The 26,273-nt window shown below is 42.5% G+C and overlaps 1 protein-coding gene across 1 annotated transcript; it reads left to right on the top strand.

The window, feature by feature from the left end:
- The first annotated feature begins 2,391 nt into the window (after window positions 1-2,391).
- LOC115591623 (low-density lipoprotein receptor-like) lies at window positions 2,392-24,480 on the top strand. Its single transcript, XM_030433765.1, has 13 exons — window positions 2,392-2,598; window positions 3,662-3,796; window positions 5,300-5,680; window positions 6,703-6,822; window positions 7,005-7,124; window positions 8,615-8,786; window positions 11,590-11,805; window positions 12,960-13,078; window positions 13,322-13,461; window positions 19,314-19,455; window positions 20,190-20,387; window positions 21,212-21,360; window positions 22,791-24,480. The coding sequence occupies exons 1-13, from the start codon at window positions 2,538-2,540 to the stop codon at window positions 22,851-22,853; spliced, it is 2,016 nt and encodes a 671-aa protein (XP_030289625.1). The 5' UTR covers window positions 2,392-2,537; the 3' UTR covers window positions 22,854-24,480.
- The last annotated feature ends 1,793 nt before the right edge of the window (window positions 24,481-26,273 follow it).

The following is a 26,273-nucleotide window of genomic DNA, read 5'->3' as shown; positions in this document are numbered from 1 at the left end:
GTGGGTCATTTTAGGTCACTGTTCTTCCACCACATTATCTATAAGGTGTGGCAGGTGACTCACACAAAAAACAAAAACCTGTTTCTCCAGAGTCAGCCACAGCACCAAGAAGGTAAACTTTTCTGTGAGGAGTTTTTGCAGTTGATGCCATCAACATCTGCAGGAGCCTCGCTGCAGTGGAGGAAGAAGAACTCATATCTTTGACTGAAGTGGAAGCTCCAAAACTGTATCGTAAAATACGCACAACTAAAAGTCCTGCATTAAGAGCATGCGCCCCATCTACAGAGGCTGTGTCCTCACTGCAGCGGCCCAGCCCAGAGGAAAATTTTACTGCTCAAAGCTTGCTCCTTTATGGCTATGGAGCCGTAAAGGAGCTCAATGAGAGTTCTCATTTCAGTCTCGTTGTAGTCTTTTTTGGTCTCAAACATTTCTCATTTGTTTCTCCTGAAATTCCTTAGGAGCAATAGGTGAGACTTGAGACTTTACCGCTCAAACCTAGCTCCTTTCCAGCACTGAGGAGACATTCTGAAACTTCATTGAGAGCTTGATGAGATCTCCTTTGAAACTGACAGGGAGCCCAAGTTGAGATTTTTTGCACCTGTTTCTCAGGAGAAACAGGAGAAATCAGCCACAGCCTCACTTTGGTCTCATAGAGATCTCATAGTTGTCTAGGAGAAATGAATGAGACACTACTGAGATCTCTTTTCCAATATTCGTTTCCTCTGGGAGGGTTCCCATTTCCTGTTATATCTCCAGCTGTCATTGTAGTGGCAAATAAGAAAACTGGGTCATGATCATGCATGTAAATAGATTCGAGAATACCCCTTGCAGTCCCACCTGTATGCTAACAGTGAATTTGAGCCTGATAAAAGGCCAATGTTAAGAACACAGTCAAAAATGAGAATAGTAAAATGACGGGCCCCGCGTGATCATGACAAAGGGGGGATGGTCCAAGAGGGCGTTTGCCACCTTGACCACAGGTATAAAAGGGGGAGAATCGGGGAGAAATCTCAGTTGCCCCGGGGTACCTCATGGATGTATGTTTTCTTCTCTTGGAATAAACACCTTTTTGGACTGAAGACCTGCTGCTTCGCCTCTGATGTTTGGACTTTAACTTTGAGCACATTTTCAGAGTCAGATAGTGAAATAATTGGACAGATAAGAAAGGTAGTCTCCCACTACATCATATCAAATACGCCATAAAAAAGGCCCAAAAAAGTTTTAATTTCATTAGATATTACATGTTTTTAAGTATCATAAGTACAAGTAAGAGTAAATTGATCATCGACCTGTCAAGATACAATCTGTGTATTCATTGACCGGCTGTCAATGAAATAATAGGAAAGTAAACTGATTTAAAAATGTGTTGCTTTGGCTCTGATACAGCATGCAATCTGCAGAGTAACTAGTTACTAAAGTAATCAAATAAATGTAGTGGATTAAAAAGTACCATATTTGCCTCCCAAATGTAATGTAGTGGAAGTATAAAGTAGCAAAAATGGAAATACTCAAGTAAAGTACAAGTTTACCAAATTAAATGAGTAAATGCAATTAGTTACATTACGCAAGTGGAAACAGAAAACTCAAAAAAGCAAGTTCTTCGATTACAAAAGGCTTCATCATTTTCTTTTCTAGACAACATCATCATCATGTGTAGTGTTTTTAACCTGAAAAATAACTAAGTAAATTAGTTAAACTTAAATTCAAGGTGCTTTACTTGAATATTTCGATTTTATGTAACTTTATACTTCTACTGCACTGCAGCTCAGAGGGGAATATTGTACTTTTTACTCTACTACATTTGTCTGACAGCTTCAGTTACTAGTCACTTTGTTAGATTACAGTTTTTCATGCCTTTCCTGTCCACTGGAGTGGAAGTATAAACTAGCAGAACAGAACATTCAGATACTCAATACTCACTCCAAATTGTGCTCAAGAACAGTACTTGAGTAAATGTACTTAGTTACATTCCATCATTGATTAATCCTGAAACTTTCATTAATGTTACAGGAGGTGGAGCACATTTTAAAAACCTCATACACTGTTGGTTTAATCTACGTCAGCATCATGTTTAATAATACATTTATGTTTTTTAAAAGGTGTGCAGACAATAGTTTGTATGTCTAAAAAGTTAGTAGTGTAACTTATACTCAGTTATACAGAGTGTGTGTTATTTCAAAGGGAGTTCATTTTAAGGTCGTATGGAGCAGTGGTGCTTAATATGTTATTTGTGCCATTAAAAAAACAAAAAAAATCAAAAAAAAAATCAACGGCCGGAAACGTCATGATTTGACAAAGGACGCGTTGTATCCTAGCAACACGACAGCGAACATATTCTACGTCACACAAGCAAATAACCGAATTAAAAGAAATGTGGAGACGATGACTATGATTGATGACGGATAATTTATCTATTGATGAAACTATAACAATAACCGATTAAAAGTTCAAACTGACAAAGCTGCCGTTCGTCAGAATCAACGCTTACGTCATATTTCCGCGCCGCATGCCACAGGCAACCGTGGAGGACATCGAGCATGGGAGACCTTGGAGGTTTATTTCTTCTTATCTTGCCTCTAACCTGCTGTCACGTCTGGGGTAAGATGCGTGGCTTGCTGGTGCATGTGCGAGAAATGAAAGAGCTGCTTGTGTTTGAGGTTATTTAACGGCCCGTGGGTTTACAGTCGAGCAGAGCCTGTCACTTTGAATGGAGTCTGTTTAAAAAGCAAGCTACAGTGAAGTCGATCTGGACTTGTAACGAATTCAAGCATAACGTCACAGGAAGCCAAGTTGTTACAGTCTGAGCACAGTAAGAGGAAATATTCATGTTTGGACAGAAAAGTGCGAAATTGGTCGGTAGACCGTTAACAAGATGGAAACATTTGACCCCTCCCCTGCAGTGAAGTGATGCATGTTTGTTAAAAATGTAACATAACACAAAAATAAAAGTCTTTTTTTTTTAACTAGAATTGTGCAAGTGCAGAAAATAAAAGACGTGTGTCATGCGATGTCAGTGTAGCTCTGTCAGCCCAGTGAGTCCAAATGTGATCCTTATCTCTGAGAGAAAAGACTGAAGTGCAAGTAATTTATGAATAATTCTGCTCAGTATGCCTTCAGAGAGAGGCACTTGGATTTGATAGGCTTGAAATTTCGTTTTGGTTATTCATTTTGGAGATTCTATGATACAAAAAACACACGATGGGAGACAAGTGAAATGTGCAAAACTGCAGAGAAAAGGATTATTTTGCTCATTTATTGAATCCTACTTGCCTTACCCTGTTGACTTTCTGCAATAATTAGGATGTGTCTCACACAACTGAAAAGGAAAATAATGTAATGACACAGCTTGTCATGGTTTTTGTGTCTTCCCCTTGTCTATTGTGTAATTTTTATTGTCCTTTGTGGTGTCCTGCACTACAAAAGACGATCTAAAAGACATCCGATGTTGCACAAACTTGTGGAGTCCACGCCAGCTCAATACTTCGGGTCAGCAAAGGGGGAATACCAAATATAAAGATACTATGAAATGCATGCACATTGTTGTTAAGCTGATATTATGTTTTGTAATGAAAATTGAAGTATTAAATTCCCAACAACTGCAAAATAGAAGTATTTGGGCTGGTTGTCTCAGACTCTGACTGTGTGTTTGCATATGCCTCAGGAGCTGCAGGTCACTCTCTACCTCCCTGCCACGAGCAGCTGGAGTTCAAGTGTAACGATGGCTCGTGCGTCAAGAAACTGAGTGTGTGCGATGGACACAGAGACTGTGAGGACGGATCAGATGAACACCGCTGTGGTGAGAACAATGTCAACAAATACGATCCCATCCCGAACAATGCACACACACATGCACGCCGATTCAGGTTTCAAAAGCTCTTTTTTCTCTTGGCAGCGTGAACCAATCAAATCAAAACAAAAATCTCTATTTTCTGACAAGGAAAGATTACGTTTATTTATATTGTGCATTTCAACATCAAGACAATTCAAAGTGCAGACGAGAACTGCAAGAAGCACAAGGCAGATCGCAAAGATATTAAATAGGATGGACAAAGAGTGATTAAAAAAAAATAGCAACAGAAGAATAAACATGTCAGTGTGACACGGTGATGCATGTCAGTTTTAGTCCCATATTTAAATAGATATTAAATAATAATAATAATAATCTATCTATCTATCTATCTATCTATCTATCTATCTATCTATCTATCTATCCAGCTATCTATCTATCTAAATAATTGAATATTAAAAATGTATTCAAAATATTGCTAAAAGGAAGTGGCAAACAGTTTGAGCCATTCATTTAAAAGAACTGAACTTCTCCATGCAAACTTATAAGAACCTAACAAATAATCATGTATATCTGAGCTCCATGGCTCTGCGCAGACAGAATGTTGATCTACTTTCTTCAGTTTCCTAGCACTGTGTGGGAACATACCACTGCAGATTTCAGTTTTATAATCCTGTGGAGGCCATTAGAGACTGTAATATTGGATTACGGGTCTATTTGGTGTTCAGCGTGAACTCGACGCTGCATAACGCTCGCAAAGAGAAAACCTGCAAGAGAAAGTGTTGTGAAAGGATTTCATGTGCGTTAAACTTAAACAGTGTTGGTGTGCGTGGTGGCAGAATGGATGGATGTTGGCAGTGTTGCTTAGAGATTAGAAAGACTTTGAGCTGAATGTTGCTGGTTCTGATGTCGGCCAGGAAAACGTAGAAAGTGAGCGAGATACTAAGTAAGTCACTGTAGGTAAGTTTGTTTCTCACACATGCAAGACTCCCACCTCCTCCAACTCAATAAAGATAAATGCAAATTTAATCAGGTTAGACAGGTTAGCCCACCATTCAATTTTTTTTGTTTGTTATCACACCACGTTTTTTTAATGTACAGCTGTAAAAGGCCTTCCGTTACAGATTCAGATTAAACTGTCAATCATTTTTTTTTCTATAAAGTGATTTTTCCAAAACCCAAGATGACGTCCTCAAATGTCTTGGTTTTGTCCACAACCCATAGATATTCAGTTTACTGTCATAGAGGAGTGAAGAAACCAGAAAATATTCACATTTTAGAAGCTGGAATCAAAGAAAATTAAAAAAAAATTCTCGTTTGACTCAACCCAAAGTAAAATAAATGAGTCCTGAGTCCTAAATCCTAAGATGTGGGAAACTCTCCTGTAAATGTTTAGAAAAAATGTAATATGTCACTAACTCCATACTGTGAAGATGATGTTAGCAGAGACTCTTAAGTGCTGCAAGACTTAATTACTGCTGCATTTGTAACTGTGCCTCTCACTCCTCACAGGTCACCTGTGGTGTAAGAAAGATGAGTTTGCCTGCAGCAACGGAGGCTGCATGTCTCTACATCTCCTCTGCGATGGCGTGGACAACTGTGGTGACGGGAGCGACGAGGCTACCTGCCACAACTGTACCACCGCTGGCTTCTTCTCCTGCGGGCCGTCTGACACCTGCCTGCCTGGAAACAAGCTGTGTGACGGCCGGTCTGACTGCAGAAATGGGCGGGACGAGTCTAAGGAGTTGTGTGGTTTGTCTCGACCACGTCCCCAGACTTCCCCCGCATGTACGACGTCTGAGTTTCAGTGTGGAGATGGGCGGTGCATCCGCCAGAGCTGGAGGTGTGACCACTCAGCAGACTGCTCTGATGGCAGCGACGAGGCCGACTGTGGTGAGTGAGACGGCTTCATAAACAAAGGGAATGTAGACCGCTCTGTCCACATACTTATGTTCAGTTTTCACCTGAGGCTGTTTCACCTTGTTTAGGGTGTCACTCCTGACACGGCCCCAGCTCAGAGGTTATGGCGGCTGAGAGGGGTTCCAGATGCTGCTTGACCATCAGACAAGCACTTCTGTTGAAGTATAATGACATGAAATGAAATTTGAACCCAACACATACTTTAGTTGAGTGCACTCATGCTGTATACTGTAGTACCTTGTTGCTAAAGTGTCTAACCAGCCAGGAGAGGGCAGCGTGGGACTGCTCCTTACTGCATTAAAGTATGTCCTCTTTCAGTGTCCTGCAGGACATGCAGCCAACAACTGAACTGAATCTTTATGCCCAGAATTACTCATTCAAGGAAGTTAATCTGAAAAATCAGCAGTTCAATTGTGACAATGAAGCACAGCAATTTGGGACCCCCTCGAAAACGAGATGGTACATCTCAAGGGGTTTTATCCTAATAAACAAACTTAAAACAGTCTTGCTAATACAGCTGCACTAGAGCCGAAATGATCAATCGATTGGCTGGTTTGTCAATCAGTAGAAACAACTGTTGTTTTTGATAATTTAATAATTGTTCCGGTCATTTTTGAAGCAAAACAATGAAAAAAAAAAACAAAATTCTAGGTGATGATTTTCTGTGTTTGTCTGTTTGACATCATGCTCAGGGGATTATTTTTTTTAAGCTTTTGGACTGTTGGTTGGACAAAATAAGCCATTTGAAGATTAGCAGACTGTGTTTTTGTACACTTCCACTGACATCGTCTAATGCGAATTAAGCCCAGATTTTGCCCTCTGACACCTAAAACTCAAAGGTAAATGGATAGACTTCATATATTCTGCACCATATCATTCTAACAAAAGGGTTTTGCAGCAGCCAAACTTTCCCAGCCCGATTACGATAAACCAGATTTTCAGCTATATACTTCCTTGTATGACACCACTTATGATGTAATGTTTCTTTTATGCAGATCAGGACGAGTGTAAGGTCAATAATGGAGGCTGCTCCCATAGCTGTGTGGACCAGCCGATGGGTTTCTTCTGCGACTGCCCCGACAACATGAGGCTGGTTGGGGACAGCCAGTGTGAAGGTGAGGAGCAGCTTGACGCGTGCTAACAGCTTCTAACTTTGTTTTTTATTCCATCACCAGTTTTACAAAATTTATCCTGACCCATCACACAAAATAGTCACTGACTTAAGTGTAGACTGTTTAAACACGTTCCAGTGCTTCGTCGCTGAAACTCCTTTTAACTATGTGGTTCTTTTATCTAGAGGTCGACACGTGCCTGCAGAACGACGTGTGTGATCAGCTGTGTGTGAACGGCAGCCTCGCCTGTGACTGTCACGAGGACTACCTGATGAATCCAGCAACCAGAGAGTGTAAGGCCAAAGGTGAGGAACAGGTGATCTGCGCTCCTGGTAACCAGCCACTGACAACTATAAAGGTTGAAGTTGGTTTTGGACCGCACGAACGGGGAAGGTTTTTCATCTATGCAAACTTCTGCTGACCAGTATACTGTAATGTTCAGGCTGTCCATTTATCCCAAACACCAACCTCGTGTTTGTCTCCATGCAAATTATATTGTTTGACGGATCTGTTCAGCTGATGATCAACAAACTTTGAGCTGCTGTCAGACCAGAAAAGCAGCTGAGAGTTTTACCCATCACATCCACACCTGACTGTGACTGAGTCCGCCTTTTGTCTCCCCTTCTTCCCCTGACTTGTAAGGACCTCAGAGAGTTTTTTTTTGTGATGGGATTAAACTGAGTCAGATTTAACCATAAAACCTGCAAACCAGTGGTGGAACACAAAGCTACAGTCTGTATCCGTTTGTCATTAAAATATCTGCATTTGAATTAGTTTTTTGGTCACATCTGACATTTGAATAAAAAACAAGCATCTGTTACGAACGTGCACAACGCGGGTTAAAGAAAACGTATATTTTTTCAATTGGTGTTGTTTTGTTAACTTTTATTTATTCACACTTCAGCGACATTTAAAATATGATTCAGTTGTTGAAAAGTATGATTGACAGTTTCAGATGACACCTATAGGCAAAATATTTTTGGACATATTTTTACCCAACAAGACTAAAATTGTTTTCTTACTAGACTGGTCAGCTAGCAAAAGTTAAAATTCTTTCCTTTTCCTTTTTAAATATCAGGAAAATCCGGCGTCAGGAACATCCTTTGTTTAATCACAGCAAAGAATTTTTACACTGTTGAACTCATTTTGACTGCGCAGGTCTCTAATGTCCCTCAGAACGCGACGAATGGTTTCCTGTTGCTGCTTGCCCTTTTAGAAACACACGTGTTCGTGGCATTTGCATAAGAACCCACTGGAAAGCATGTTTGCATGCGATATTTGTATGATAGCAGTGGCAGATTTGCAAACTCTCTTACTGTGTGAAGCTCACACTGGGCCCTCCTCAATACACTTTGACTCATTTCAGCTGTAAAGGTGAGTATGGCTGAACAAACACATTAACTAACATCCATTAGTGCTCTGAAAACCTATTGAACCGGCCCCTAGATAGTCCTGACGAGTGTTTCTTTTGTGCTCTGCTATTGTGTGACGTCCTGACCATTGTTCTGACAAGTAATCACAGTTGGGTTGGGTGTTGTTGTGTTTTCCTGATACTCTTCTGATATGATACCTGAGGTTGATTTGGTACAGTTGCCAAAACGTGAGCCTGAAATGTTTCCCAATTCTACTGATAACCTCCCGTGAGCCTTTTATTGATCTACACTGATAGGTTTGGCTGCTTTCATTGTCGGGTTCAAAAGAATTCCAAATGCTTTAGTGCCACTTGTCATATGAAATGGCACAAAGCAATCAAGACTTGTAATTGCACTGTTTGTGTGTGTGTGTGTCTTTCCAGGAGAAGCGGCTCAGCTGATCTTCGCCTCCTCCAAAGGAATGAGGCGGTTAACCGTCACTGGCGCTGAGTACAGGGAATTGGCTCCACATTTACCAGGAGTGGGGCCAGTGGCGGCCTTGGTCTCTAACCGAACACTGTACTGGGCACGGCCAGGACGAGGCTCCATATACAGGTAACAGAGAGTAGCTGCTGCGACCACCACACACCACTCTGTATTAGCTGTATACGGAGTAAAAGGATAACCCCATCCATTCATTTTCCTACACTTTTCTGGGTCTCTGTGGCAGCAGGAAAAGCAAAAGCCAACCCAAATGCTCTTTTGCCATACACTATCCAGCCGCTCCTGGTACATCTTAAAACCTTTCCTGGGCAGATGGGGTGTATAAATCCCTCCAGAGCCTTTTTATAGCTAGAATATGACTGGATTACCTCCACAGGTAAGATTGGAATCTTGGTTTAAAGCAAAACATTTGTCCACACACACACACACACACACACACACACACACAAAGACGCATAGCTGTGATGGTGCAAACAAAGAAATTGTTGTCATCTGCCGGTGTCCTGGATGAGCCACGCAGACTTCTACAATGCAGATTGTGTTTGAGCTTGTGCAAACATCCACTGCAGTATGAATAGATCCTTGTGCACGTCTCCTGTCCATGTCTGTGTCTGTTTTGTTGTATATCATGGTTCTAAACTAGTACTCCATACCAGTATCATTTCTGCGTATAATTCCAAAAATTAGCCCAGTACATTTTTCTTTGTTTTGTTGTTTTTTTAAAGATGAAAATCGATCCAGGAGAACCAGAAATATTGTCTTGTTATTGTGTACATTCCTCTGCCTTGTCAATACCTGACACCTTTGTTTACCCCACATTGAAACACAACCACGGAAACGGCATTTCCAGGCATTTATGCAGTTATTTCCTGTAAGTTCCAAAATCCTCTGATCTTTTGCCAAAATTTGGCTGGAGACACTGATTTCGTCTCAGTGCCCCACATAACCCTGGTGAACTCGGTAAAACGTGACTGCGGTGGTTTGTACACATTGAAACAACGCCTTCATGCTCATTTCTGGAGAAAAAGGTTTAACAGAGAAGCACAATGGATCCATTGACGATCTTATGATGAGGTCACCAGCACAGCCTTTGAATTTGCTGTTGCTTCAATTTTCATTGAGTAACATCTTAAAGCACAAACAAACATGTCCCTCCCTGTTATTTCCTGTTACAAAGAAAGGAAACTCCCACTTCCTTTGTGTTTTATTGTTCCCTTTTTACACATGAGTGCCTACTGTTTAGTGATTTAAAGGGTGAATGGTGATATTTAATCCTGCTAACGTTCTGTACTGTACTACTGCTCTGTTCTCTGTTTGGTGTTCGCTTGAAACATTGCTCTCATTGTGTCTGCAGACAGATTTTCCTCCTAACTTGAAGGGTTTAAACATCTTACTCAGGAGAGATTCGGAGAGATTCACTCGCAAGTTGTAGTTTAACAACTTCAAGTTTAACACTTGTATTATAAACTCTGACGTTCAACACAAAGTAACGCAATATTAGATAATAGGGAAATTAAATTGCAGAGGAAGTTTTGGTTGAAAGAGGAACAACTTAGGAGCATAACATGACTCAACGGAAAACTGCGACACTTAGACATCACTAAGGCTCTCCTTTGTCCTAATGTTGAATTTTATGCATTATACCATGTGAGACAAGAAAATATGAAGTTCAACTAAAGATAAAAAGAGCATCATTAAAGAGAGTATTGGACAGTATGCAAAATTGTGACCTGATAATTCCGCTTGATGAAAAGTCAGAGGAACGCCAAAGTAACGACAGCTCAGCCTGAGGGGGACACGAACGTAGAGACATTTGACTTACACACACGGCTACACACATCCTGCTTCAGTACAACTGTTTTGATGTCTGATACAAAAGGAAAACTTGCACTGTTTGCATAGGTAATCTTCAAGAGACAGCAGTTAGAGTAGATTAAAGTAGATTATTCCACACTGTATAAACAGTGAACCACCCATAATGGTCACAAGAGATGTTCACACAGACAGTACTTCTTCATTACGATTGAAGATTTCAGGCCAACTGTTGACATGGGACGGGATAATTTAGGTTCTGGTGTTTACATGCAGTGATGACCTTAATAGGAAGAGTTATTGGATATGTGCAAAAGTGATGTTAGATCATGTAATCCTCTCCCTGGTTGGATATTTTGTTTGTTTTGGTGCTTATTTGATCACCTCCCTGTCCTGAAGGTGGATATCTAATATTTTCAGATAGACATGAGTTTTAATTTTGATTGTTTTCTGAAAAGGTTTTAAACTGCACTTCTGCAACTGGTTGAAATTTCGTCCAGTTTGGGCCTGTGTCTTCTGATTGAGGTTTTGACATGGAGCAATTTGATTCTGTTTGGATTATATCAGGCTTCATGCAAACACAGCTACAGTTCAAATCAATACGAGGCAGGCCCTGCTCTGGCTCTTTCATTTAAGAAAAATCACCCCATTCATTGTTGAATCGTTGATTTCAAATACAGCTTTTCAAGTGTGCTTGTGAAAGTTCCTGTTTTATTATGGTTTTTTTTGCTTTGTCGTCATATATCTCGCAGAAAACTAAAAATATCGCAGTTTTTTTCCCAATATTGTACAATCCTGCTCAAAAAACAGATATGTGAATTTCATGGTGACACTAAAGGAAAAAGTCAGAGGATCACCAAAGTCGTTAGGCTGCATCTTCTGGGGACCACGACTACCTGCACAAAACCCAGTCGATCCAGTTATTGATGAGGTGTTTCAGTCTGGACCAAAGCAGTGGACTGACCACAGTTTTTGGGTATTTTCCTCTAAAGTTTTAGAGATTGGTGATTCCACTGAAGGATTGTAGAGCGGAACTTTTTCATACACACCATGTTTTCATTGATTACAAAAATGTTCCTTTCTCCACCTGGGTGTTTTTCAGGGTCTCCATGGATGGAAAGCCGCAGGATTCAGTGTTGCTGCTGAAGGTTCAAGGTTCAGTCTCAGGCCTGGCTGTGGACTGGATCCACCAGCTCCTTTACTGGACCAATCTGGAGAGCGGTTCTGTCAGTGTCGGTGTGCTGGATGGTTCGACTCAGCGTCCACTTATAACAGGACTGTACAAACCCTCTGCAGTGGCTGTGGATCCTCTCCAACGGTAGGAGACATTTTCTGGCTGTCAAGGAAGTGTACTGTGTTCACTAGATTAGATTGGATTAGACAAGATGTACTGTCCTTCACATATACTCGTGCAAAGAAAGACAACACACCAACGGTGCAGTAAGAGTTGGACTAAAACAAATCATATATTTGCTCAGGGAGGGCCGTATTGTATTAAACTCAGATACTTTTTCTGTCTGGTTTTTATAAAGTGGAGCTTCTGCTATCCTTTAATAATAATCATAATGTGATCAATTTGACAGATGTAAGGATTTGAGCTTTAACCGTTTACAATCGATTAATTGATCAGTTGTCAATTATGAAAAAAATGCCTGCCCTTTATTTTGATAAACAATTATAAAATGTATTAAAGAAAAAATTCCTGATCCCAGCCTCTTAAATGTAAATGTTTCCTGTAGTCTTTGCTCCTCAACGACATTAAACTGAATATCGCTGGGATTTAGACAAAAACTAGTCTCTGGCATTTGGAAACACTGATTGACATTTTGCACCTTTTTTAGACATTTTATAAACAAAAAATTATCGATTAACCGACAAAACAATTGACAATAAAACTACAATAAAATACGAGTTAGTTGCAGCCTAGTGGCGAAGCACTGTTTAGGCACTGTTGCCTCACAGCAAGACAGAAAGGTTTGATTCCTGGCTGTGACATGGCCTTTCAGTGGGGAGTTTACATAGTCTCTCTGGCTTACTCCAGTTTCCCCCACCAACAAAACATGTATTTAGGCTAATTTGTCCTTGACCAAGGCAAGTTTTCAAAGTTTAAGGAGTTTTCATGCACTTTTAGCCTCCCAAAATGAGTCAAGCAAATCATTATAAGACAAAAAGATAATGATTTAGAATAGTTAAATAAGTAAGGAAATATAATAATAATAATTATAATGATGATGATGATGATGATGATGATGATAATAATCTTTTGGAATACATTGTGCGGTGCTCGGGGCCTATCAATGTCTTTGATATAGCAAATTTCCTAGAAATGGGTGAAATAATGCACATTAAAAACTACACATAAAAGAAAGATTCAAGAAATTGGAAACAATTGAAGAACACTTAAAAATGGGATAAAGCAGGAATCTTATCCCAGAACTCATCTGTGATTTTCATTTTCTTCCGTTTCCTCAGGCTGCTCTTCTGGGCTCAGAGTGGCAGCTCACCAAAGATTGAGAGATCTCGTTTGGACGGTCGGGACAGGATGACTCTGGTCACCTACTCAATACGCCACCCAGTCGCTCTTTCTCTGGGTTCGTTCTGAAATGTTACTGAGCTAATTGTACAATGAGTTTTAGATTTGTAGATGGTCATAGTCAAATTTATGTAAATTGGTTAGAAAAGCACAGCTACCGCAGCGAAACAGAAACAATATGTTCTTTATTTTTTAATCAGAGGGCTGATGCTACCACAGTTTAATTCGATGTGTCTCAGTTTTACACTTCATGGTGCATATCACGTCTTCATGTGATTTTAATACGTGAACCATCATCTAGATATGCCTCGCCAGCTGCTGTACTGGGTCGACCAGGGAACAAAAAGCATCTCCAGAGTGAATATAGACGGCCGTCACCGTAAAACTGTGGTGGAGTCTAACGGTTATCTGGACCGCCCCTTCGGACTGGCTGTGTTTGAGGTAAACAAACCCCTTACAGCCCTTCGTTTTACCCATGTCTTTAACTCAGTGAAAATAAATCTGGAAATAATTAATAATTGTTGAATATTGTTGAATAAAGCAAAGATGTCACGATAGTTGTATATATGTCCCATTAGGTCACTTTTGTAGAGAAAAAAGAGTTTTTCGACATCCATCCTCTAATACATTCAAATTGTTTTTGTTGCCTCCCACTAAAGTGTAGATAGTTGACAGAAATTGTGGGGTATGGAACCCAAACTCTTTTGAGACTTATCAGATTAATCATCCATCCATCCATCCATTTTCATCCGCTTATCCGGGGCCGGGTCGCGGGGGCAGCTGCCTGAGCAGGGACACCCAGACTTCCCTCTCCCCGGATACTGCCTCCAGCTCTTCCGGGAGGACCCCAAGGCGTTCCCAGGCCAGCTGGGCGACATAGTCACACCAGCGTGTCCTGGGTCTTCCTCGGGGTCTCCTCCCGGAGGGACATGCCAGGAACACCTCCCGAGGGAGGCGTCCCGGGGGCATCCGAAACAGATGCCCGAGCCACCTCAGCTGGCTCCTCTCGATGTGGAGGAGCAGCGGCTCTACTCTGAGCTCCTCCCGGGTGACAGAGCTCTTCACCCTATCTCTAAGGGAGCGCCCTGCCACCCTGCGGAGGAAACTCATTTCGGCCGCTTGTATCCGGGATCTTATTCTTTCGGTCATGACCCAAAGTTCATGGCCATAGGTGAGGGTCGGAACGTAGATTGACTGGTAAATCGAGAGCTTCGCCTTTCGGCTCAGCTCTCTCTTCACCACGACGGACCGATACAAAGACCGCATTACTGCGGCCGCTGCACCGATCCGTCTGTCAATCTCACGCTCCATCCTTCCCTCACTCGTGAACAAGACCCCAAGATACTTAAACTCCTCCACTTGAGGCAGGAACTCTCCTCCCACCTGGAGGGAGCAGGCCACCTTTTTCCGGTCGAGAACCATGGCCTCGGATTTGGAGGTGCTGATTCTCATCCCAGCCGCTTCGCACTCGGCTGCAAACCGCCCCAGGACATGCTGGAGGTCCCGGCTCGAAGGAGCCAACAAGACCACATCATCCGCGAAAAGCAGAGATGAGATCCATTGGCTCCCGAACCAGATCCCCTCCGGCCCGTGGCTGCGCCTAGAAATTCTGTCCATAAAAGTAATGAACAGAACCGGTGACAAAGGGCAGCCCTGCCGGAGTCCAACATGTACTGGGAACAGGTCTGACTTACTGCCGGCAATGCGAACCAAGCTCCTGCTCCGGCAGTACAGGGACCGTACGGCCCTTAACAGAGGGCCCCCGACCCCGTACTCCCGGAGCACCCCCCACAGTATGCCACGAGGGACACGGTCGAATGCCTTCTCCAAGTCCACAAAACACATGTGGACTGGTTGGGCAAACTCCCATGAACCCTCGAGCACCCTGCGGAGGGTATAGAGCTGGTCCAGTGTTCCACGGCCAGGACGGAAACCGCATTGTTCCTCCTGGATCCGAGGTTCGACTATCGGCCGAATTCTCCTCTCCAGTACCCTGGAATAGACTTTCCCGGGGAGGCTGAGGAGTGTGATCCCCCGATAGTTGGAACACACCCTCCGGTCCCCCTTTTTAAATAGGGGGACCACCACCCCGGTCTGCCAGTCCAGAGGCACTGTCCCCGACTGCCACGCGATGCTGCAGAGACGTGTCAGCCAAGACAGCCCCACAACATCCAGAGACTTGAGGTACTCAGGGCGGATCTCATCCACCCCCGGTGCTTTGCCACTGAGGAGCTTACGGACTACCTCAGTGACTTCGGCTTGGGTGATGGATGGGTCAACCTCTGAGTCCCCAGCCTCTGCTTCCTCTATGGAAGGCGTGTCAGCGGGATTGAGGAGATCCTCGAAGTATTCCTTCCACCGCCCGACGATGTCCCCAGTCGAGGTCAACAGCTCCCCACCTCCACTGTAAACAGTGTTGGTGGAGGACTGCTTCCCCCTCCTGAGGCGCCGGATGGTTTGCCAGAATTTCTTCGAGGCCGACCGGTAGTCCTCCTCCATGGCCTCCCCGAACTCTTCCCAGACCCGAGTTTTTGCTTCCGAGACTGCCCGTGCTGCCGCACGCTTGGCCTGCCGGTACCCGTCAGCTGCCTCAGGAGTCCCCCGGGCCAGCCAGGCCCGGTAGGACTCCTTCTTCAGCTTGACAGCAACCCTTACTTCCGGGGTCCACCACCGGGTTCGGGGATTGCCGCCGCGACAGGCACCGGAGACCTTACGGCCACAGCTCCGGACAGCCGCGTCAACAATGGAGGTGGAGAACATGGTCCATTCGGACTCAATGTCCCCAGCCTCCCTCGGGATCTGGTCAAAGCTCTCCCGGAGGTGGGAGTTAAAGATCTCCCTGGCAGAGGGTTCTGCGAGACGTTCCCAGCAGACCCTCACGATACGTTTGGGTCTGCCAGGTCTGTCCAGCTTCCTCCCCTGCCAGCGGATCCAACTCACCACCAGGTGGTGATCAGTTGACAGCTCAGCCCCTCTCTTCACCCGAGTGTCCAAGACATACGGCCGGAGGTCAGATGACACGACCACAAAGTCGATCATTGATCTCCGGCCTAGGGTGTCCTGGTGCCACGTGCACATATGGACACCCTTATGCTTGAACATGGTGTTTGTTATGGACAAACTGTGACTAGCACAGAAGTCCAGTAACAAAACACCACTCGGGTTCAGATCGGGGAGGCCGTTCCTCCCAATCACACCCCTCCAGGTAACACTGTCATCGCCCACGTGGGCGTTGAAGTCCCCCAGGAGAACGACGGAGTCCCCGGTTGGAGCACTCTCCAGTACCCCTCCCAGGGACTCCAAGAAGGCCGGGTACTCTGCACCGCTGTTCGGCCCATAAGCCGAGACAACGGTGAGAGCCCTATCCCCGACCCGAAGGCGCAGGGAAACGACCCTCTCGTTCACCGGGGAGAACTCCAACACATGGCGGCTGAGCTGGGGGGCTATAAGCAAGCCCACACCAGCTCGCCGCCTCTCGCCGCGGGCAACTCCAGAGTAGAAGAGAGTCCAGCCTCTCTCAAGGAGTTGGGTTCCAGAGCCCAGGCTGTGTGTGGAGGTGAGCCCGACTATTTCTAGCCGGTACCGCTCAACCTCCCGCACCAGCTCAGGCTCTTTCCCCCCCAGTGAGGTGACATTCCATGTCCCCATGGCTAGAGTCACCATCCGGGGATTGGGCCGCCGGGGCCCCCGCCCACGACCGCCACCCATATCCCTCTGCACCGGCCCCGTCTGAACCCTCCCGCGAGTGGTGAGCCCACGGGAGGGCGGGCCCACGTTGCTCGTTCGGGCTGCGCCCGGCCGGGTCCCGTGGGCAGAGACCCGGCCACCAGGCGCTCGCCTGCGAGCCCCAACCCCAGGCCTGGCTCCAGGGTGGGGCCCCGGTGACGCCGATCCGGGCGACGTGCACGTCCTTGGTCTTGTTTTATTCATCAGGGGCGAGTGAACCGATCTTAGTCTGACCCGTCACCTAGGACCTGTTTGCCTTGGGAGACCCTACCAGGGGCATTAAGCCCCGGACAACATAGCTCCTAGGATCATTCGGGTGCTCAAACCCCTCCACCACGATAAGGTGCCGGTTCAAGGAGGAGGATTAATCAGAATCAGAATAAGATACTTTATTGATCCCCGGGGGGAAATTGTTCAAACAGATGTTTAAACATTGTTTATGAACTAGAAGAAGATGTCAAAAAATCAGCAACACTAAGTGGCTTCAAAAAAAAGTATGTACATTCAATCGTTGATCAGTACAGATCAATACTAGAGGGTTGATAAAGGTCAGAGGCACGAATCAACAGACACTGGGCAGACACTTTGTTGAGACGGCATGTGAGCATAACAAATACCATTCTGTACCCAAACAATAAGTTGAACCTGAGAAAATTATATGGTCCAAGGCCAATGCCAGTTGTACATGGCAGGATGTTGTTATAATCGGTATCAACAATGTGAGACAACTTAGGTACGAACACTGTGCCACTATTGTGAGTTATCACAAGTTCTTCTGAGCTGTGAAGGACTCAGCCCTGTTAATCGGCACACAACAGTCATTCGATTGAGATTCGTCTAATATTGTCCAACTACGTTCTTAACCAATCAACCAATCGATCAATCCACGATGGAGTTGCTGAGCTGGTCAATGAATGCCATCGACAGAGTGTTCTCAACACGGCGTGCGGGTCCTGGTGAACCGACATGCCCGGACCTTTATGTCCGGCTACGTTATGGATGGTTGGGAAAATTGGAGAGTCCTCTGCCTTGCCGCACTGGATGTGGAAGATGTCGAGGACGTGTACATGTTCACGTTCATGACAATTGGAACGATCGCTTTGGGATTTGGAATCTTTATGCAATATTGGAAAATGAGAAAGATCGCTACTGAGCAGACCAGTGCGAGGGCGGACAACGCCAATACTCGGAGTGCTGTGGTCGGGATACGCTCTGACATCTCAACAATCCGCGACTTCGTGATACAGATGCGAGTTGATGTAGCCACCAATCGGGAGGACATGGCGAAGCTAGCAGCGATAAAAGCTGCAGAGGAGACTGATGAAATAATATAAAAATGCATTAAAGGGCTCTTACACCATCCCAAGACCATCTCAACGAATAATAAATACACTGGACTTTTGCTCTCTCTCAATTGGACATTCTGACTTTGTGGCAAGCCTGGCTATAAGATGAGGCCATAAGATGAGACTGTTGTTCACTCATGATGGACTAATATGGACACATGTGCAGACACACATGTAATCTGTATGTACTGTCTAGAGCTTGAATTCAGCTCTGTATGCTACTGCTGTAATATGTTTTGTCAAAGGTCATAACAAAAGAAAAAAAGAGAAGAAAAGAAAAAAGTAAATTGCAAAAGACAAGAAAAGATCAGGATGAAGATTTTATCCTGTGGGTAATGGGGGCGGGACTTGATAAGCTTTGGCTTCTCCCGCTTTTCCCTTTCGGCCATGTGTGTTGTATTATTTGAACAATGATGAAATGTGATGCTTATGAATTGACATGCCCGAAATAAACAACATAAAAAAAAAATGTAAAAAAGAACAGGTACATGCTAGAAAAAGTGTGAGCACCACTGTGCGAGATACAGAAAGTGATACAAGAACCTACCATGAATTCACATGCAAGAAATTCATCACTTTAAGGCAAGAAATCAGATATTAGCCTTTAGTGAGTTGCAGTAGTGTAGCTAATCTTAAATCCCAATATGTCTACAGTGTAATCCCTTAACCTTACTGTAGAACAGTAGAGAAACAAGCTCTTATTGCTTCCTTTTATATCTAATTTATTGAAATCCTTGAGTGCAGTTTGCATTTTTCTCATGTATAATGTTTTGTGTTATATAAAGTATTAAATGATTGGTACACTACACACATGGGCATTTATCATTAAACATGTGCAGGGGACTAAAGGTAAGCATTTAACGTGAGTGCTCACCTTACATGTGAGTTGCATAATCTTAGACCGTGGGGTTTGTGGTGCCAATAAATCTGACTGATATCAGGATTTTCTTACTTTTTTAATTTTTTCATTTCATGATTCAAGATTACTTTATTTGCAGGGAGATTAGTCTTGGACATGAATACACATACAATGAATAACAGACACAAGGTGCTAAGCAGAGATCAAAGAGGACAATATGACATCCCTGTGGTTCACACTTTTCTACCGACTGACTGGTTGCGATGGTAGAATCTAGAAAATAAAACGTGTTTACCAAACGACACCTTTAACACAGCCTTCAGCTGATGATAACAGTTAACTGTGTTTCCAATCTGACTCAGGGTTTTGTGTATTGGAGTGATGACATTACGAGCTCCATCTGCCGAGCTGACAAACACGACGGCAGAAACCTTCAAATACTGCTGCCAAACGCCACCTCACCAGGCGGTGTGGTCATCATTCAGCCTGTTCTTCAACCAAACGGTACGACCAGTCAGATGAATTCAACATGTACTGTGTGTCTCAGACTTTGTGCTGAGCTCTGTGTTCTAGCACTCACCGTCTGCACCGAAATCATTAAATATGCATTCTGTTATGTCATGTAAACAAACGGGGTATCAGCTGTGTGCTACTGATCCAATTAGAGACGTAACAACTGAAGTAAAAGATCAGTGAGTTTGCTAAGATAGCTGTTCTTCCTGTGTTTGTACTTTTTAAACAAGAAAAGACACATTGTGACATTTAGACGCTCCTCGAATAGGAATGTCTTGGCCAACAGCAAAAAGAGATGGTGTCTTTCAACTCACCGGCGATCTTCCTTCAGTCAGTTTTTGTCTTTGTTTAGGTTTTTGTAGTACTAGGACTCAGTATTGTATAGATAACTCCTCATTTCAGCCTCATAACTCAACCATTCTTTAACCCATCTCGCACTTTCAATGCCAGTGACGGGCTGAAAATCGAAACAGGGTGTCGGGCTCAAAACCGCACTCTGCTTTGCTTTGTACCAGTAAGGCCATTCCAATAGGAAACAATAAAATCAGGCTGATTCTTGTCACTGACACTCGCTTGCATTGCATGCAGTTAGGATACAGTGTAAAGAGTGAAATGTTTTTTTGTAATAAGGTCAGGGGTTCAGATGAACTCTATTGGTGCCTATGACCTTAATGTAGCCATGCCAACTTGCTGTCATTGATTCCTCTCATTTTCCTGTCGCTTAGGGCCATCTGTATGCGGACATACCCAGGTGCTGTGCCAGCACGAGTGTGTTATCGACCTGATGTCTGAGAGTCTGGAGCTGAGCTGCACTCCTCCAGAACCAGGACAAAATAAATCCCAAGAAATTCCTGCCATTTCTCGCACAGTTCCTGCGCCGACTTTATCTGAGCCTACGTTTGCTGGAATCCTCTCTCTTATCAGTAAGAAACTCAAACAAATCATGTCCAGGTCGGGTGCCATAGAACATGCGCACTTGAGACCTGAGATTAATGTGTGGGAAACACTGTTGCGCACATCCTTTACAGGGATGCACCTGTGCCAAAAGATAAAATGGTCAAACAGAAATGTTCATAATTAAATATTGACTGTAGAAGATAAACATTGATGCCATTTTATTCCTCCGTTTCCCATAAGTTACCATTTACCAGCTGCTTCCCAGCGTGAGTTTATGATTTTCTACTGCAAGGTTGTGGATCTAAATGTGATATCACTGCACACTGAGGTCGTCATGGCCACTCCCATCTGAGTCATGAACATGTAACAGGCAGCATCTGTCACTGTGCATTCACGCTGCCAGACAGCTTTGAAGTGACTGGTTCCACATAGAGATTTATTAAGAGCTGAGACTCCTAAAGGCAAAAATGGAAAGAAGCAAACTGGAGCTCTGCTTTCTATGTTGCCAAATTTAGCAGTTTGCTAAATATGACATGTAAATATTTGCACAACACATTCTTTAGACTTTCAGTTTTGAGCTACATGCTGTATTTGCTTGTTTATCATGTAAAGTGAGTGTGTAAAGAAACACTCTCCAAACAAATGCATTATTGTTATTATACATATATTTCCTTTTTCCTCTTGCTGTTTGGGCTTCTTGTCCAGTCATAACAGACACCTGTTTGTTTGTCCACTCAGAGGAGGAGAAGGGGGTGGAAGAACTCTGATGTCAACCCCTGAACCTCCGTCATGTCTGGAGAGGCCAAAGAAAGTGATTCATTTCTCGTGTGTGCGTGTGTGTCTCTCTCAGTGTTTCTCAGTGTGCTCCTGGTGGGAATGGCTCTGTGGTGGTGGAGAGAGGAGTTCAGGCCGTCCACGTCTCTCACCGAGCAGAGTTTCTCCCTCAAAGAGTCCCAGGACCCGCTCATCATCCCAGCTCCGAACACATGTCGGGTCAAGGCAAGAAAAATTTATGCACACGCACACACACACACACACACACACACACACACACACACACACACACATAAAAATAGCTTACACAGGCACCTTCATTCAACTTGAGAGAGGAGATACCATTCATTCAGCAGCACATGTGTAAATTCAAGATAAATATATATATATATATATATATATATATATATATATATATATATATATATATATATATATATATATATATTATATATATATATATATATATATTATATATATATTATATATATATTATCAGTTTTAAAGAGGTGTTGATTTTCCACCTCGTGGTTATTTTGGAAGCTGCGTTTATGATCTTGAAGAATCTCACATAACGGGCACATCTGACATTGAAAGAAGATGATATTTAAAGGTGCACACAGGATGTAAGGATCTCTGAAGAAGAAAATATGCCCCAAACCTGAGTTACCTGTGTAACTAGTCAGTTGACTGTCTTTGTGCAAGGTAACACCTTGTTCCAAGATGTTGTAGTGGAGACAGGTCTCCTTAGGCACAGCAGTCTCTGATTTCACGTTGTCTGGCCAGCCTGTGTCCCATTTTGTTAATTGAATTTTGATTGAATAGTAGGCATACAAATCGAGGGTCTAAGGACAGAGGATGTGGGCTGTGGGATGAGGCTATGTTATGTGATTATTGGCTATATAAATAAGATTGATTTGTTTATTTGATTTGATACACATAGTATACACACAGTGTAAAAGGAAACCAGAGGAAGTCAAGTAGCTGTTAAATGTTATGTGTCCTATAGTTTTAACAGTGACATGATGCGTGTCTGGCAAAAATGTTACATTGCCTCTGATTCACAGTCAGTCTGGAAAAAACCTCGCCTCATCCTGAACCCAACAAAATCCCTACAACAGATGCACCTCCAGCACAAAAGTCTTCAGCATTTTGAATACATTTATTGAATTCTTAGTGTGAAAAAAATGTAAACCAAATGGAAAGTTCCATCCTGTAAAAGTAAAATATTAAACATAACAGAGAAGTCAGCATGTCGCATGTGCTAAAACAGAACTGGCTTATTCGACTAATGACCTGTGATTTAGTGACAAACAAGAAAAGAGAAGTGTTCACATTTGGACACATTCCCATTATAAAGCACTTTGTAAATGTTTCAAAGCCAGCAATATTTTTAGTGTAACTTGATGACATTTGAGTCCAAGACATGTTCCCCACAGGGACGATGAAATATATCATATCAAATAGTATCGTAACGTAAACACAAATGCTGTTCTGGTCTTGATAATGCTTCTTGTGATTGAAATGTCTCTCAGGTTATCCTTGAAACCACTTAGCTAGCGTCCCAGATAAACACACCCTCACCAGCTCTCTTTAGGTTAAAGGCTTATGGCGTGCAGTATGTCAACTAAGCCGTGTTTTGTCTTCACCGCCAGGAAACTCTTCTTAAGCTGGACTTGGACGGTGAATCAAGAAAGTGCGACACAGATTGCCAGTAGACCGGGATTCACCTGACGTCTCAGATGACCCCGCAGTGACCTCAGAGTTGTCAGGACAATTTTCAGCTGATCAGCCTGGTGGTTCCCAACTTCCTCTGGAGGTTAATACCACTTAAGTTATGACTGGGAGGTAAATATCTATGGTCAGATGGGGGCGAGGCTTTCAAACAGTTGCTTCAGTTTTGAAGACATGGTGCTTTCAGCCCTGAGGGCTCCAACATTGTTCTTGTTTGTTGATAAGAATGTTTGCAGCTGAGAGTTCATCAGTGACTATCAGCACTGATTAACTCTGATGTTTGTTTTGCCTTGTTTTTTAAACCCTGCCATCAAGCATTATCCTCAACAGGTCACCAGTTTTGTTGCGACTCCAAGACGCTCAGTGGAATGTGTTCTGTTTAAATTAAGAGTTGAAACATTTGTTCATTAATCAGTAAGTCAATTAACTGCTTGTCTTGTCTTTTGTGACATGAAGCTGAATATTTTTGAGTTTCAGACTGTTGATCAGACTGAATTTATTTTATTTGATGAGCTTTCACAGACAAAGCGCTTAAAAAGTTGATTATAAATAATAACAATAAGCAGCCCTAAAGTCAGTTTTTATTTCAATGTTCAATTGCACTTTCTCTCCCAATTGATTCAATATTTATATCATCCTATTATTATTCCCTGAACTTTACTTTAGCTGTATTTCGGATGGTTTTTACTTTCAGACATCAAACAGGGATATAAGGAATAACTTGACTGCATTTTATTCATGAATAAAGTGATCTTCCACTGGTGTGTTCATGACCTTCTAGATTTTCACGCTCGTTGCCAGTGAGAGAGATGCATTATTGCCCTTTGAATGTACGCTGCCTTTTTGTTCAATGAACAGTCTGATCGAATTGTGTACTTGAAAAATTGAGTGTCCACCTTTGGATTATTTAAATAATTCACTTGGGGAAATTTAGTTATCGCGTCTTTGCTAATAGTTTGATGAGAAGATCAATAGCACTCATTTTAACACAGATTAAATGAACGCGAAACATTGCGTTTTTGCTGTTTCCAGTCTTTATGCTAAGCTAAGCAAAGCTAACTGGCTGCTGGCTGTAGCTACATTCACAGACGAGATATGGTATTGATCATGTTATCCAACTGCAAGAAAGCATATTTCCCAAAATGTTCCAAACTATTCCTTTTAACAGAGATCTGTGGGTACGAATGCTAGAGGAAAAACTCGAAAAAAATGAAGCCAAGCTTGCCCAATAGCATTTATACTGTAGCACTCTAGTTGCAGTTTTGTTGTTTTGATGCCTTTTGATCACTGGTGCTACACTGGGAACAAAGATGTGTTTGTTTAGTTGATGGACCTACTTTGTTTGAATTCAGTCTTTTTGTGTTGTTTTTTGTCTCAAAGAAATGTTTAAATCTGGAGTGATTTAAAAACCCATCAGCATCAATTGAGAGAAAATCCTGTTAGTGTGCTCAAACTGCTGGGTTGTGTGGCTGGTATTTATTTTCAAGGATCGGTTTTATTTATATTTAGGGCAGAATTGCAGTCATTTTCGTACTGTATTTGCACCATGGATGACACTGTTAGATGCTGTAAATGAAACGAATAAAGTATTTTTTCTTTGTTTTTCTCTCACATATGTGTCCAGTATTCACTGTTGTATCCTGTCCTCTCTGCCTGTGAGACCATTAAATTGCAGTGCGTCACGCTAACATATGTCTTGGTTGATTAACCATCATGTAAACATGAATTACCTGAGTCTGGTCTTAAAGTGTGTATCCCAAAGCAAACATTGTACGTCAGTCTCAGAACAGGAAATGTATCGGTCTACATCGTTTTTCTTTTCCTCTCTAGATAACTGTCAGTGTTTGATTAGTGGTTATAAAAGTGGCACAAGCAGTCATTAAAATAATGAATCATCGTCCTCTATTCTCTGCTCTTTCTACTGTCAGAGAGAACAAAAAGTTGGCAGGTTGGTACATCCCGTGTTGGGTCATCAACCACAGCCCTGTTGACCTTTAAAGTTTCATTAAGTAAACGTTAATCCATACTCTAAGTTATCCTCAAGGAATTTACCACCAGACCCTTATCTCTATACCTGAACAAGTATTACACAGTTTATAATCTGTGTTAAAAAAATGAATTCATAAACCTGCATTTTTCAGTCAGTTTACGCAGGAGAGTACAGACCGGCTGTCTCTGGTGCAACAGTAACACGTGCTGCTGCTTCCTTTTTCTCAGCGAGTTACTGTTTGCCTTTCCTGCTGATATTAGCAGACAATAACACTGCCAGATTTCATCATATTTTCACTTTCAGCTGTTCCAAACAGTTTAACGAACTGGATTTGAGTCAAAACTATAATAAAAAGAAGTTAAGTCTCAGGTCTCAAAAGAGTGTGGAAAAGTTATGATAAAATGAAGTAACAAATAGATCGTTGTTGCTGCTTTTCAGCCACCTACAAACACACATTTTCAGCATTGTGATATATTTAGCAAAGGCAAGCCAATCAGGAGCAATACAGTGGAAGCACGTCGCACTTCACAATCCCAAATCTTTGGCGATAAGGAGCAAAACGCTTCCCGAAAGAGGGATACATTCACAGTTTGTAAGCACAATGTGCTTTTAGGATAAAGAGAAGCTGAATTGATGATTGCTGTCATTTCTTAATGCTCAACAACTGAACAGAAACATAAACTGTTTTATACCAGCTGGTGCCTCTTGTGGTATAAATGAAAGCGAGGGATGAAGATGATGACCAACAGTGTACATAATGAGTCTTTATTGTAACTGGAATTCAGATTTGTTATCAGAAGAATCTGACGTCAAACATTTTATGTTTCTTGGTGCAGCTTTATCATCTTCACACAATAAAATTACCGTTGATAAATATAGTGGATGTAGCTTTACAGCACCCGTTTTATATCCTTGAGACTCAAGTCAAATTTGTAAATCGTAAAAAGTCCAATTTAACAGAAGAACATTCCTTAGTGAAAAGAGTGTCCTTTAAGCCTGTGGCAGACAGAAGCATGTTTGATATGTATATACCTGATCAGGTATAGAAATATTATTTTTTTCCAAAACTGAATAGATAAGCTGTTCTCAGATGAAAAAAAGGTCCCCACAACAAAATGAAAAAATGCAAACAAAGTTGTGTTGTCCTTTAAGGTCAGTTTGTTATTTCAGTTTATTCAGTCATGAAAACAAAGACAATTTGATAATCCGGTTTATTAAGGCATAAAAAGATAGTCATTGAAGATGTATCTCTTCTGATTAAAATTTCTTCCCCAGAACTACAGAGTGCACCTTTAAGTTTTAGGTCATAGTTTTTTATGTTATGGTTTAGGACGGCTGTTTTGTTGTTGTAAGTTGCAATTTACATAGATTTTAGGAAGAAATATGTCCCATGATTGTTATAGAAAATGTTATT

This window comes from Sparus aurata, chromosome 11, assembly GCF_900880675.1.
Source record: "Sparus aurata chromosome 11, fSpaAur1.1, whole genome shotgun sequence".
Classification (NCBI taxonomy): Eukaryota; Metazoa; Chordata; class Actinopteri; order Spariformes; family Sparidae; genus Sparus; species Sparus aurata.
The sequence above is the reverse complement of the archived record's forward strand: the minus strand, read 5'-3'. Positions and strand labels throughout refer to the sequence as shown.

Excerpts from the sequence above, each read along its gene's own strand:
- LOC115591623 (XM_030433765.1), top strand. The coding sequence starts at position 2,538 with ATGGGAGACCTTGGAGGTTTATTTCTTCTTATCTTGCCTCTAACCTGC. Across the intron at positions 13,462-19,313 it reads TCGGACTGGCTGTGTTTGAG|GGTTTTGTGTATTGGAGTGA; the intron begins GTAAACAAACCC and ends AATCTGACTCAG. Across the intron at positions 20,388-21,211 it reads TGGAATCCTCTCTCTTATCA|TGTTTCTCAGTGTGCTCCTG; the intron begins GTAAGAAACTCA and ends TGTCTCTCTCAG.